The 14,293-nt window shown below is 49.0% G+C and overlaps 1 protein-coding gene and 1 pseudogene across 1 annotated transcript; one reads left to right on the forward strand and one right to left on the reverse strand.

Annotated features, from left to right (window-relative positions):
• The first annotated feature begins 1,955 nt into the window (after positions 1–1,955).
• On the forward strand, positions 1,956–2,074 carry LOC120621214 (uncharacterized; annotated as a pseudogene).
• Positions 2,075–2,175: 101 nt separating this feature from the next.
• TLCD2 (TLC domain containing 2) lies at positions 2,176–11,491 on the reverse strand. The gene is given in 5 exon segments (XM_039886313.1): positions 2,176–3,130; positions 3,133–3,286; positions 3,820–3,932; positions 4,102–4,178; positions 4,385–11,491. Coding segments are annotated over 5 exon segments (813 nt in total). The 5' UTR covers positions 4,561–11,491; the 3' UTR covers positions 2,176–2,837.
• Between the last annotated feature and the right edge of the window lie 2,802 nt (positions 11,492–14,293).

Genomic DNA, 14,293 nt, shown 5'->3' on the forward strand with positions numbered 1-14,293 from the left:
CCATGATGCTCATTGACCCAACTCATTAAACCAAATGTAGTATGTGTCAACTTCTGCATTTTTTAGCCTCTCTTTTCTAGGGTCCCAATTGACCATGCCTCTCTGATTCCCATTATCTATATCTGATCTACACTATAATTAGTCTAGTTGATAAGATATCACAACCACAATTATAATCACAATCCAGTCCTGCCTTCTTGAAGTTTCACTGGTCCACCACAATGGAAATTTGTGTGTGATCCCAAAATATTCAGGTATTGACTTATGTCCTGTCCCCACCGGTAGTTAATCTCACCATTCTCGTATAGGTTTTAATAGATAACCCATAGCAACAGCCAGATTTCCCTAACAGTCAAGTTCTTGGGCATATTTCATAAATACTATCAAGTATTACCAAAAGGGGTACTTACCTGAAACATAAATTTAAGACAGTGATAAAAGAAAAGGTATAGAGCATGGAATGAATCAATATTGACATCAAAACATACTTAGGGAACAAATTTCCCTCATGGGTTTGTCATATTCTGTTTTCCTTGAGAACTCAAGATAATGTTTTTGTGTTAATCAAGGCATTAAGAATTTTGAAGCTATTACTTCTATTAAAGGACAAACTATGATAGCATTCTATTTCGTTTTTCTATCTCAACTTCTATATCTTCGACTCTCTGGTTTTAGTCTGATTACATTTAAACTCTCTGCTCTTATTTTCTGCCTGTGTTTACTGCCAACTGTGACTGGGAACTCTCACAATCCCTCTCTCTCATTTTTTTCCCTACCTCTATAATTTTTTCTCTCTCTCTCTTCATCTCTGTGTTCCCTTCTTTTTCTTGTTCCTTCCTTTGGATGTTCATTTAATCATTTTCCCCCCCACCCTTTTCCTCTGATTCTCCACAGTCCCTTTGCCTATTCTTCGATCTCAGTGTACATCCCTGATTCCGACTTTTCCTCATCTTCCTACCAGCCTGTGCCTATCAGTTCCCATTGGTCTCTATTTTTGTGTTTTGCACTGTAGCTGCTTGGTACTTTGTCTTCCTGTCTCCAACTCCACATATTTCCTGCTTTCTTTTTCTGTCAATAAATCTTTCCACTTACTGCCTCCTCCACCTTTGCTCTTCCGCTTCTCAACTCCCCTAATGAATCTCCTCTCCTCTCTTTCTACCTCTCTCTTGTTCTGCTAATCTCTCCATCTGCCACTATTACATCCATCTCTCTTGAGTCTGATTGTTCCTCCTTGTCACTTGCTCTCACTAAATCACTGTCTAGACTATCTGTATCTTCCATCCTTGGGATCTCTTTCCGTCAGCCTTTATTTTTTTCTTGTCCTCTTTGTTTATGGCCATTTTACCAATTTTATGATTTTGTTTTCTCTCAGCTTCTGTAACAGTTTTTCTCGATATTTCTGCCAAAGATTCTCTGTCTTGCACTCCATTTCTTTGCCTGTCACTTCTAGGCAACTAATCTTTCTTTCTATCTGTCCCTCAATCTATGTATGTCTGTCTCCAACATCCTCTTTGTCTTTCTCTAGCTCAGCTTTTAGGCAGATTTATTTTTAATTTAATCTTCCTGTCTCTTGCTTTTGCTCATATATCTTTTCTGTGGATAATTAAGGGTTATTTCTTTCTGTCTATTGTTTAATAGAGTAGCAACCTTAATTTGCTCTATCCTTCCCATAACATCCAGGTTATGAACAAAGGAGGGATCTTGTGCATTAGAGGAAAAAAAAAATGCAGAAGCGGCAAGGTAGAAAGAAGAGCTTTTGAATGACTCCCAGGAAAGATTCAGATATTCCTTAATCCCTCTACAGTCAAACAGAAGACTTCTCTCAGGTGCTATGTTTCTGCCTTATTTTTCATGAAAACCTGGGCCTGGGAAGACCCTACACTGCACACCCAGAGTGGATGTTTGAGTCCATTATGGCTCTGAACTTCAGTACTGTCCTAAGAAAATGCATTTTTTTCTATGGCCATGCTACCCTGAACAAGCCTGATCCTGTCTGATCTCGAAAGCTAAGCAGGGTTGGGCCTGGTTAGTACTTGGATGGGAGACCACCTAGGAAGATCAGGTGCTATAGGCGTAAAAAATAAAATAAATAAATAAATAAAATAAGGGATTGTAAGTTGACAAGGTCCTTGCAATCTGTGAAGTCAACCAAGGGTTGCCTCGCCTAAAAAAAAAAAAATGCATTTTCTTTAAAAAGGTCAGAAGATATTAAAGAAATTAAAAGGGCAGTTGCTGGATACAGTAGGACTAGAGTTAAATACAAACACAATAGTGGAGCTGTGAGAATCAGAATTATCAGTAGCAATTGCTATAGCTCAGGTTCTTTGGTCTCTTGGCAACTTCCAGCTCCAGATAGCATCGGTTGAGTTGTCCTCCCACTGCCAGAATTTGGTCATAAGTTAGGTTTCTTTTCCCTCTTATCTCATCCCCTCCATACCAGATCTCTCGGATCCTAGTAGATCTTCATCTTTCATCTGTCCCTGTGCTGAAGCAAAGGAATATACACATTGGCAGTTTTGTCCAGTTTCATGCTTTCTGCCACCCTTTATTGGTAGTACTGGCTGTACCCCTTGAGTTAATTTGTTGGGAAGGATGACCATCTGTTGATGAAATTCAGTGAACAATAGCCCAGGTTTCCACCCACCCATGAACATCAACATTTCTTCTCAGATTCTAGGAATGGGGGAGGGGTGTGAGTTAGCTGGAAGAAGAACTGACATGCTAAAAATCCAGTCGTCCTTACCCTGACAGGGGGCTGTGCATTGAAGACCATCATCTTTTTTTGTCCTGGTCCTACCTCCTCCAAGACTGGCAGAAGAGGAAACTGAGGCGTCTCTCTACTCTTTCAGGCTGAGAGTGGAATCATCCCTGGCGACAGACTCACTATCACATGTCCTGGTGCCCCTGGTTTCCTTGCACCCAGGGATAAGTGAGAAGGGCTGAGACTGCAACACATCACTGACCAAAATTCGGACACCCGTGCTGATGCTCATGGCACTCACAGTGACCAGCCCAGTTCCACCAAGGACAACCAAAGCAGGAGGCACCTGGGGGTACTGCTGGATCAACCATAGACTCATCCACCCTAGTGGTACCTGGCAGCAGAGGGCCAGGGTGGCCAGGGTGGACAACTGGCCACACTGAAGGCTAAGGAGGGGGCTTGTAAAGAAAGCAGCAGTAGCTTTCTTAGGCTCAAACAGGCAGAGTTCAGCTCCAGGAGTAGAGACATCACAGAGAAGCCCACATAGTAGCCGGACAGAATGGTAGTGCTGAGGAAGTTCACTACCTGGGAAGCCAGGGTAAAAGGTCAGAAGACTTCTATGACCTACCACCCATCATGTTCCAATATCTTTATCCTTAAGAGAGGGGCTCCCATGTATTTTCTGACACCCCTCCCCCCAAAACACCCAAATTTTATGCATACCCTTCTGTCAGGGGCCTAAATGGTTTTGAAACAATCCTTTCCTAGAATGGAAGCAGCAGTGGCTCAGAGGACGTCTCCCCTCAGGCTGCAGCATTTGCACAGTCTGATACCCTATCCCCACTCCCAATATTGAAGATTCCCATCCTCAGAAAAGCTCCATATTCAATGTTTCTGCAATTGACTGGACACCTGTGGCAATCCAAGCACCTGAGGTAATGCTGACTCCCAGCTGTGGCCAGCAGTCAATTCTCTTCCTGCTTTCAGCCCAAGGTTGGGAGGATAAAGTGCTAGGGGGGTCAGAGACTCTCTGGGAAGTCATAGGACAGAAAGCTGATGAGAGATTGGAGGGTTTGGTTTGGGCACACCTCCCTTCCTGTCTCGCCTCTGAGTCTCACCACCAAATAATGACAGAGAAGGTGCCAGGCCTGGCCCAAGGTCTGGTTCCAGAGCAAGTCGACTCCATTAGCCAGGAAATAACCTGCGGGTAAGGGTGTGTGTTTGTGTTAGGCTTCTCTTAGGATGGTGTACAGCCTGGGAAGGAATCTCTATCCTCTCCTTTTTTCCAGTTCTTCGGTTTCCCTCAGTAAAGCTGCCAGAAGGGGACCTAGAATTATGGTTGGAAGGTTGCCCCCAAACCCCAAACTGGCCCAGGCTTTCCTGCAGACTTACCTACAGACACAGTCACACCAGCACTAGGGCCTAGGGTGCGTGGCCATGAATAAGGTCCGCGGCCATGTGAGGGTACAGCAACAGCCTGGAGGAGAGCCACGGTCAACGTCATGCTGACCCGGATTCCATTCTCCTGCTGTGCACGCCCGCCCACTCATCCATATTCTTACTCTAGTCTCTCAGACTCTCAAGGTCTTGCATCAATTTTAAAGGTGTCTGCCAGGTCTTCAAATGTTAACCTTTCACCCCTCACCCTCACCCAGGTGCCTCTCAAACCTCTAAGCCTTGCACCTGAGCAGCACCCCGATCCCCGAGAGCAGGTCGTGCACCAGGGAGACACAGGTGCTCCACCACTTTCAACCGGCCGGAGCAGCAGATCCTGGTATGGGTAGCAGCTGCATTCCCCAGTGCATCCCCCAAAAGGCGGCGGAGGAGATGCCAGTCACTAGGATCCCCGAGGGCGCCATGACCTGACCAGTCCGGATCAGTCCGCTGGGTTCCTGCGCTAGCCCCCTGAGGAGACTGTGAACCGCTTCCTGGCAAGACTGGATCTCTGGGATCCCTCACCCGCCCTGCCTTTGAAATCTGCTGTAACTTTTTCAGGGTTCGTCCACGCCCCCATCCTGCGGCTGGGCGGTGATTGGAGCAGGCTTTGTGGCCACCGCCCCTGGAGCCACGGTAACCCATCGCATCCCACCCTCGCTACAGACGGCAGAGTAAGAGTTCCCGGGAACCTGGCAACGGAGCTGGAGGGGGAGAGGGGGAAGAGCGCTTCCGGAATGCGATAGGGGTCTTCCCCTACTCCCTGTGTCCTGAACCTCTCTTGGAGGGCCAGATATAGGGTCACTAATCTCACCCGACAATCTCAGAGGCCCCGCCCCACTAACTTTCACCTCCTTTCCTTACTCTAACCTCTCACTTGCTGGTCATCCCTCCCACGTCACCCATACAGATCTGAAGTTACAGGCCATGGCAAACCCACTCCCAGTTGCTTAAACCATGCCACCATACGGCTCCGCACCCATCTCCCGTCTGTTGTGGGGGAGAGGGCACCTCACTTCCTTGGAGCCACCCCATTCTACTTCTCGAGGTTTCCAGACCCTTGACACATCCCAGCAACCCTATAATTCCCGGAGTCCTGCCCCCTCGTATAGTACCTCTCAAACATAATAACGGCTTCCATTTTGGAGAAGCGTCTCATTGGGGACTCCTCTCTCAACTTTCTGGGCGCCCTACAGAGGAGCCTCATTATTAGGAAAGGGAAGCAAAGGGAACCCCTCAGCACTACAGTCTTGGGTGTGGACCTGTTAGGTGGACAGAATCTCTCTTCCCATCTGAAGAGACAAGGAGAGGTCACACAGGGTCACCTCAAGATGGGGCCAAAATGAAAGAGCAAAACAAAATACCCATCCTGCTTTCAGTAGCATGACTGTTAGGATCCTAGAACCTTTCATCCTGGAGAGAAAAATCTTCCCCCCAACCCCTATTTCCTGAGAAGTGATAGGTTTTTACTGTTTTCCTTCTGTCTTACTCCACACTTCTATAGCTGGCTGACAGCCAGCAATTCAGAGAGCCATTTCCTGTGCATGGAGAGGGTGGATTCCTGCTACTCCCAAAGAATGAACTTCATAAATCAATAGGTGCTCCCCCAAACACTCTCACAAACCCCTTTCTCCACCAAAAATCCACTAAGTCCAAGGGATTTGGGGTATTCCTTCATTATTCCACATCCACCTCTCAAAGCCTTTCTTTTTTATTACAAATTCTTTTAAATTTTATTTGTTATATGAAAGCCATATACAATTAATGTAGAAAAATTGTAAATTACAGAAAAAATTGAAGAGGAAAATTACAGTTACCTTAATCCACCCTCCAAAGATACCTGCTATTAATATTTTAGAGTATGTTCTCAGTCTTTATCTGTTTTATGTATATACCTATGTCTTAAAAAACAAAATTAGGATCACATAATACACACTATTTTTACAACCTTTTTAATATTCAATGAGTATTTTTATTTCCAGTCAAATGTTCTACATGATTTTTAATGGCTGCACAGTACTCTACCATCTGGATGGATATACAATAATTTAAACAATCTCCTACTACAAATTTTCATTACAGCAGAAATGAATTCCTAATTAGAGAGATGCTTCCCCGTTTTTCTCTATTGCAATGTTGGCATGAACATCTTATAACTAAATCTTTCATTATTTTCTTGGGATAAATCTCCAAATTTAGAATTACTAGGTCAAAGACCATGGTAATGTTTGATACGTATTTCCAAACTGACATCCAGGAAGGCTGTATCAATTTGTTCCACCATATGCAATGTATTGGAGCATTATTTTAGTACTCCTTTGCCAATAACTGGGTGTTATTTTTTTCGTTATAGTTTGCTATGGGAAAAATGCTTACAGCTATATTTGCCTCTCTTTAATTACTAATGAAACACATTTTTCATGATTTTATTCATTTGAATTTCTCTTATGAATTTTCTGTGTATATCCTTTCACAGCTGGCTCTTGCTCCTTGAAGCTCCCTATATAAAAATTACAGGGTAGAGGAAAGGTGGGAAGTCAGAGGATGAAGCCACAGGACACTTTAATATGGTCCCATATCTCCGAGGGAGGCGGAAAGACTGGAAAGAAATGGTGAATGAAGACAGTGGCTGGAAGCTTGTCCTTTATGAAGGCTGGCTGTCCTCCCTCTTCCTGGGGTGCTCCTGGCCTTTATGGGCCCCCTCTGCAGGGTGTCCAGACAGGACCCTGTGCTCTCCCAGTCTTGTCCTTCACTGGTCTTTTGCCTGCCTCTGTGTTCCCAGGCTGCTCTTCCTCATCTCTGCTCCATGAAGGGTGAGGATGACAGAGTCACATACCCAGGGCTGGAGGGGGAGACACTGTGGCCAGTTAAGGCGAGGAGGGGAAAAAGGATAGAAGCAATGTCCAGGGACAGAGCAATCTGTGTTGTGGCCTATGGGTGGAGTCAGTCTACTCTCCCGCTTCAGTCCCATACATTCAGCTTGGGCTACGGAAGTGCTGAGTTCAATGGTCTACTCCACTACCCTCAACCTTTCAGTTTCTTGTAAATGGGGAATACCTCCTCCTCTACATACCTCCTCCTCCAAAATAGAACAAACAGTTTCCTAAAGTCCCTGAACATGCCCACCTTCAGGCAGGGAGACTGGGCCAAAGCTGAATCACACCAGAGCCTGAGCCCAAGAGTGAGACTGGATCAGGAGCTGGGGGTGGCAGGTTTATACTACCTGATGCCCCAATGGGGGTCATGTCCCACAACTCATTTCCCCTGGTTCCTGGAGGGGAGAATATCCTGCCTGCACAGGCCTGAGATGAGTCTCATACACTATCCTGAAAAGTGAGGAAAGAAAGAGAGCAGTGGTAGCTGGAACCCCATCAGAGGCTGCAGGCCTATTTTGGGTGGCAGAGGAAGCCTGGGGGTACCTTTGCATGGTGAGAAGTCAGACTGAGCTCCTGCTAGCCTCTCCTCCCAATACTCCTCCCTCCAGATCTTGAAGTTATGGTCAAGAGGAGCAATAGCTTATGTGAAAAGCTGTTTTGTTCCTACCGCAAGCTCTGAGTCTGCACAAATGGGTTTCTGATTCCCTCATGTACACTCAACTAGGTGATTCCCCATCTCACAGGTAGGTGGAGAAGCTGAGACAGAGAGTCTAAGGATCCCACATTTAGGTGAGAATCCCTGAATCTACAGTCTGGGCCAGCCTAAAGAAAGGTAAGAGCAGAGGGACGACTACTCAGACGAGAGTTTCAGTAGGACCTTTTCCCTGAGAAGAAACTTACTTCTAGGCTTCACCTGGAAAGGTCAGTGGAAAGAATAGGGGACAAGGAAGGAGGGCTAAGGAAGACACCTGGGTAAAGGGGTATACAGGGTTTTCTTTGCTTCACTTGTTCCCACTGTCACACCACAACTAACTAAGCCTAGGTAGTCAGAGCCATCTATACCCTAATTCAGCCAGGGTCTCTAATCTAAAATTGTTCCCTCTTGCTGGGCCAATTGGGGTGAAGGTTCTCTTATTGAACAGGATTCCCTTTCCAAAAAGGTATCATCACTCTCACTGTTCAGACCTTCCCGACCCCAGTTCTGTCACCTTCCAGATGAAGAGAAAAGCAGCTCCTTCTCCTCTTCCTCCTCCTCCTTGAAGCCAGGGGCAGAGGGCAACAGTTCTTCAACTGGCAGCTTTAGCTGGGTCAGGACATAAAGCTTGCCACTGAAGAACTACTGCGGCTCAGCCAGGTGAGAGTGTGGGAGGTACAGGCTCCTATAGGGAAAGGGAAGAAAAATGGGAAAGATCTGAGCAGGGCCACGTCACAGGGCCACTGTTCCACTGATCATCAAAGTCCAGCCCCAGCAGATACTCAGCTTTCTAATGAAGGGTTCCTGATTCTAACCCGAGTCTGCAGGAGCTGTTAAAACTTCTGCAAGAAGCAAGAGGCAGCTCTAAATATACTTCCCTTGCTCCTCTTTCCAGAACTGAACAGTGTTGAAACCCAGGCCTGCTCTCACCCACCCCTCACCCCAGCTACCCATGAGGGAACCCAGCCTACTCAACATTCAGAGAGGGCAGGACCTGGGGACCCTGGGCACATCCCACCTGTCACCCAGGTTACAAGGTGAGAAGTTGTATCTCTGGTCCAGAAATATGAATTCAGTGATCAGTCCAACTGACTTGTTCCCAGGGAGTTTAGCTGAAAGAAGAGTTTCAGGGAGCCTGCATTTGGGGAAGAGTGAGGAAAGGAGGAGATCTAGAGTTTGGAAGGTCAGCAGAGGCTCCTGGGACTGTGAGGAGAGGATGGGACCAAAGGCTGGAGGGAAGAAAGATTGGGCAGCCTCCCCAGGACTTTCAAATGCCAGGCATTCCGCTAGCGCATTCCGGGTACATCTGGTATGAATTCCAGGCTGTCTGCCGGCCCCTCCATGTCTGAACTTTGTTCCAAGTTCCAAGCCCCGCCCCCACAGTTCCAACGCATGAATCAGCAGGAAAAGCCGGGCCCTGCAGCATGGCCCAGGGAGGGGGCTGGGGGCGTGGCAGGCTTGGGGGCTAAGAGCTGGGGAGAGCGGGTGTGTGCTGACACTCAGCCCAAGGGCATGGCCCATGACAACGGGAGGGGTCAAGGTGGTCTTGCCAAGAGATTTCTATACTCAGAGGATAAGAAAGATTAGGGTGGGGGTGGGAGGTGTTCAAATGACAAAACCCTCATGGGAGGCATAAACTTTGTGGTACCTTCTTTATCCCAGGTGACCAGTCTCAATTCCTTCCCATTCCCCTCTGTCTGAGTCGGTTCTGGTCAGTCCATAGGACTCAGCGGCTGCTGAAAGTCTGTGCCAAGCAGGTGCCCTTGGCTGCAGGGCGGGGTGGGTCCAGGGCACTGACCCTCTGACCAGCTGCTCCATCAACCCTTTGGCACCCTGACAGCTTCCAGCCCAGTATGACAGCCAGGGTGACAGGCCAAATGAGTTGGAGGCTGGAACTAGGGCCGAAAGGAGGTGGGGGCGAGAGCTTAGCCGGAGGCCACGGGGAGGGGCCAAGAGTTGGCCGAGAGGTGGGGAGAGAGGGAGCCCAGTGATGACTAACCCAGGCGCCCCACCCAGCCAGCCGGCTTCCCAGGCGGTCAGGGCCAGGCCTGGGCTAGGGGCCCCACAACTGGACAGGCTTGGGGGAGGTGCAGAGGTGACCTTCTCTCTGCTCAAGACGGCTAGTTAGGCTGGGGAGGGGGGTAGAGTTTCCAGGCCCTCCTCCTGCCCGCTCTCCCCACCAACCGCGGTGAAACCCTAACCTTAGGGTTGCATAAGGCCCACGGCACCGCCGCCCCCTACTCCTTTCCCCTCCCCCCTTACATAACATCCCCTGGAGGGAATGAGAGGAGGGGCCGGCTCGCCCAGAGACCCCTTCCCTGCCAGGGCGCTCAGCTGGCTCTGATCTACTGAGTGCCGGTAAAGGCAAAGCACCCTACCACTACACGCCGCATCCAAATCCTACCCTGGCTGGGTGGTCGGCTCCCGTATCCTCGGACCAGAAGACGCCGAGGTTAGCCGCCCCCAGCCCGCCGGCCCCTCACCTTCCTCCCAGAGACTCCGTAAGACTTTCCGCCAGTACTTCTGTCCCAGACTCTTTTTAAAAACCTCCTGACACACTACTCCAGCCAGTCCAGGCCACTCTCCCCTGGAGCGCCGCTGCCCCCGCTGCCCCCTCTCCACTCCCCCGGAAGGGCAGGGTGTGGCCGCCAGGACCCTACTTGCCCCTATTACTCCGTTAGCGCGGTTCCCTCCTGTGCTGCCAGGACCCAGTTCACACCCACCTGGTGCTGGGTGTGTGTGTGGGGGGGCTGAGGGTAAGGGAGCAAATCAGTGCGTCCGTTCCTCGCGGCCGGCGGCGCTCTCTTCCCAGCGCCCAGCACACACCGGCTCCGGTCTCCGATCAGCTGGCGGCGTCGTGACGCACAAGTTGCGATTGTACCGCCCAGGGCCAATCACCACCAACTGGCGGGCAGCGTGACCACACCCACTCGGGGGCGCCAGCCCTTCGCTCTTGTCCCGCCTCTCTGGCTGTCTTAGTTCTGATTGGCAAGGAGGTCACCCCTTTGCTTAGTGGAGTTGCACTAAAGCCACGCCCACCAACTCACGAGCTGGCCAATAGGTGAAAAGGTGTGGCTCAGCCCTCTGCCTAGGATACTTGCTTTGAAGAGCGCTACGTCAAACCAGAGTCCTAAAGAGCAGAAGGAAGTAAAGGCGTGTGTGTTTGCAGTGCATATTGGTCAATGTAGTTCTCGGTCTGACACTTCGTTCCCAGAATCCAGCGCGCTCTGTGAGTTGGCATTTTTAAACTCTTCTCTGAATCCATCCCGGCTAAGTCCTTAAAGGGCTACAGTCCCTCCTTTTTAGAGCCATGAGTGCTTCTTCTAGACGACCCTAAAATGGATCCGCTGACCTCTGCAGGAGGCTATAGCTCTCAGAGAAAAGGTGGAGCAGACGAAGCAGCAGGAGTGGGCAGAACTGAAGGTGGAAATCAGCCCTCAGGGCAGCAGACTCTTCCACTGGATAAGAACCGCTTTGAGGGGAAGGGAGGACTGCTCACCTCGCCTAGCCCCCGCTTTTCCTGAAGAGGTCTAGCCCACTCCTCCTGGGGGTGGGGGCTTCCTGATCAGGAGATTTTTCTTTTCTTGGGGAAGATGGTCTCGTCCCAGTCACAGACAGAACCAATTCCTAAGAAAAATTTCATAGCATAGTCTTCACCTGAGGGTAGAAGGAAGACCTGTAGTCAAAACCATAGGCCGTGTCAAAGTACAACTGGTCAGCAACCCCATCTATCTCTGCCTAATACCCCCATTCTGTCCCGCCCTCCAGAAGATTTTCACTGACTCAGGCCTACTTAGGGAGAGATTTCAAAGGTAGAGACCAATGAGGAGGCTGCTCCCTCTCCAGGGTCCAATCAGAGTCTAGAGGGGCGGGGGATGGGCAAAAACTGAAAGGAACCCAGTGACTTGGCAAAAGCTGCTGGACGGCTTATTTAAAGGGGCAAGTCTTAGACCCGTCCCACCTCATCACTGCCCCCACCCCAACGAAGACAAACGTGTACACAGGGATCCATGACTTTTCCATAAACTCAGAATTGGAGGTGAGGGTAATTGAGCTGGAAGGATTAGCCTGGAGTGTGAGATAGTTCCTTCTATATTAAATACAGGCTCTGCCAAGTGATTGCTGTAGTTCTTAGGAACTCCAGAATCCTGAGTTTGTGTTCAGAACATTGTGCCTTTAAGGAAACTTCCTGCCTTCCAGCCCAGTAACAGCTGATTGTTGGAAAGTATGACTTCAGGGGACAAATCAGCTGTTACCACATCTTCCTCCTGGCCTGCCCTACTCCATCTCCTTATCCACTCCCCCATGGGGGGGGGGTCGGGGAGGGAAAGAAGGAGATTGAACCCCAAATATGGGAGACCTGCTTGTATGTTCTTTCCTCTTTTCTCTCCAAGACTGTCTCTACCTGCCTCCTCCCTCCCACACACACCTCCATTCCCCAGTCTACTGTTTCTTCAGAGGTTCTGAGCTTGGAACGAGAGGTATTTCCTGTCAGCACAGTCAGCTCTACCCACCCGCCCTAGTCTAGTAAAGGAGGCCAGTATTGGGGAGGCCCAGAATGGAGACTGGATAAGTGTTGTGGGCTCCAGGAATGGAAACTGGGGAAAGTTCAGTGAAGCTGCGGCCCAAGCCTAGAGGAGAAGAATGGCTGTGGAAAGCAAACCTCCTCAGGATCAGAATCCTGCTGCCCAGGCCAGCTACCTACTACTGTCTGCTCAAGTCACCCTATTTCTCCCCAGACAGGAGCCTGCTAAGGGGATCTTCCTGGCTATGCCCATTCACTCCACTTCTAACTGTTCTAGATGCCACCTGGCCCTTGGCTGCTCTAGTTTTTATATGCTCTCAACCTCCACAGCAAGGGAGCTAAGGCGGAGCTTCCCAGGGGCTGCAGGTGGAAAGCACTGGCCCCCGGAGCCAGGGGCTTTGGCTGGGAAGTTCTGCAGGAAGACCTAGGTAAATATTTTGCCCCCGCCCTGAGCTGGGAGTCAGGGTCACTCTAGGACAAGCTTAGTGTGAAGTCCCAGGACTGACTTGGCAAGTTGGGAGAAACTGAGCAGGGCCTTGGCCAAGCTTGGAAGGAAGAGAAATCTCACCAGCTGTTCCATTTCCATTATTCTTAGCACAGATGTCCCATCCCCTTCCCACCGAAGGCCCTTGGGGTAGGCCCTACTCTATTTTGTTCTGCTAAGTCTCCATCCCCTCATTATCCTACTCTATAGGGCAAAAGCACAGGATTTGGGTCCAGGGTTTCTCAACCTGAGCACTATTGACATTCTGGGTTTGATAATTTCTTGTTGTGAGGGCTGTCCTGTGGGGCCAGCATCCCTGGCCCAGTAGATGCCATTAGCAAAATACCCTGCCCCACCACCCCAACAACAAAAGTGTCTCTAGACATCCCAAACGGTCCCTGGGGGCCAAAATTGCCCCCAGTTGAGAACTGTTGAGTTGGATGAACTTGGATTTAAATTCCAGCTCTTACCAGTTGTGAGCTTGATGAATATACTTAACATCTCTGAGTTTCAATTTCCTCACCTACAAAATAGAATGAATAATAAGTTCATGGCTTATTGTAGGGATTAAAAAAAGGATTGTTTAAAAACACCCAGCACAGTACCTGGCCCACTGGCCCACAGTGGGTGTACTAAATGTTAGCTTCCTTTACTTTTCTCCCTGTCAGATCAGCAAAGGCTAGCCTCACCCAGCATAGGCTGACTGTCAGCAGGGAAAGCTGCAGCCTGCCTCTCTGACTATCCGAGCAATGACCTGCTGGCAACTCAATATTGAAGTTGGCAAAGGGGAGCGGCTAATTTGGTCCCAGATTCCCAAAAGCCCAAGGGTGCTTGGGTTGGGATTCGGGGAAATTTGGGAATAGAGCTGCTACAGAGCATTATTTATCTTAATATGTGGCCTGCAGACTGCCTGCATCAGAATTACCTGGGGTGCATGTTAAAAATTCAGATTCCTGCGTCCCGCCCCAGACTACTCAATGAGAAGTACATCATAAAATTTGAAAACCATTGTTTTAGGGCTGGGATTGGGGAAGGTGTCATTGCCCTGGAAATCTAAGTACACCAGTGCCCAGCATTGCAAGGACTTTCCTCAAGAGAATTCTAAGAGGTAAGGTTAGTTACACCCAAGGTCACTGTTGCATTGCAAACCAAAACCACTAGAGGGCAGGGTACACACAGACTTGCAGAAAGAAAAAGTGCCTGATCAATCTAGGTAAACTGAGACCAGAGCAAAGACCAGGTGGACCCAAAGAAGCAGGCACTACCTCTAGATGATCAAAACCCATCCTCTGGTCTCAGATACTCAGACCAAAGTTGGGGATGCGAGATTGTCAAAGAATACCTAATTTCCCAGGTGAAAACACCAATAGTACATGGCCAAGCAGTACAGAGAACATTGGTTTTAGGATGAGATAGGCCTAGGTTTGAATCCTGGCTCTACCACTTCTTATCTATGTGACCTTGGGCAAGTTACCTAAGGTAATCAGCTTCCTCATCCTAAAATGGGTATAAAAATTTCTTCTTGAAAGGGTAGTGTTGAGAATGAAACAAAACAAGGTATGCAAAGTGCTTAGCATGT

The sequence above is a fragment of the Pteropus medius genome, unplaced genomic scaffold (assembly GCF_902729225.1).
Source record: "Pteropus medius unplaced genomic scaffold, Ma_sr-lr_union100, whole genome shotgun sequence".
Classification (NCBI taxonomy): Eukaryota; Metazoa; Chordata; class Mammalia; order Chiroptera; family Pteropodidae; genus Pteropus; species Pteropus medius.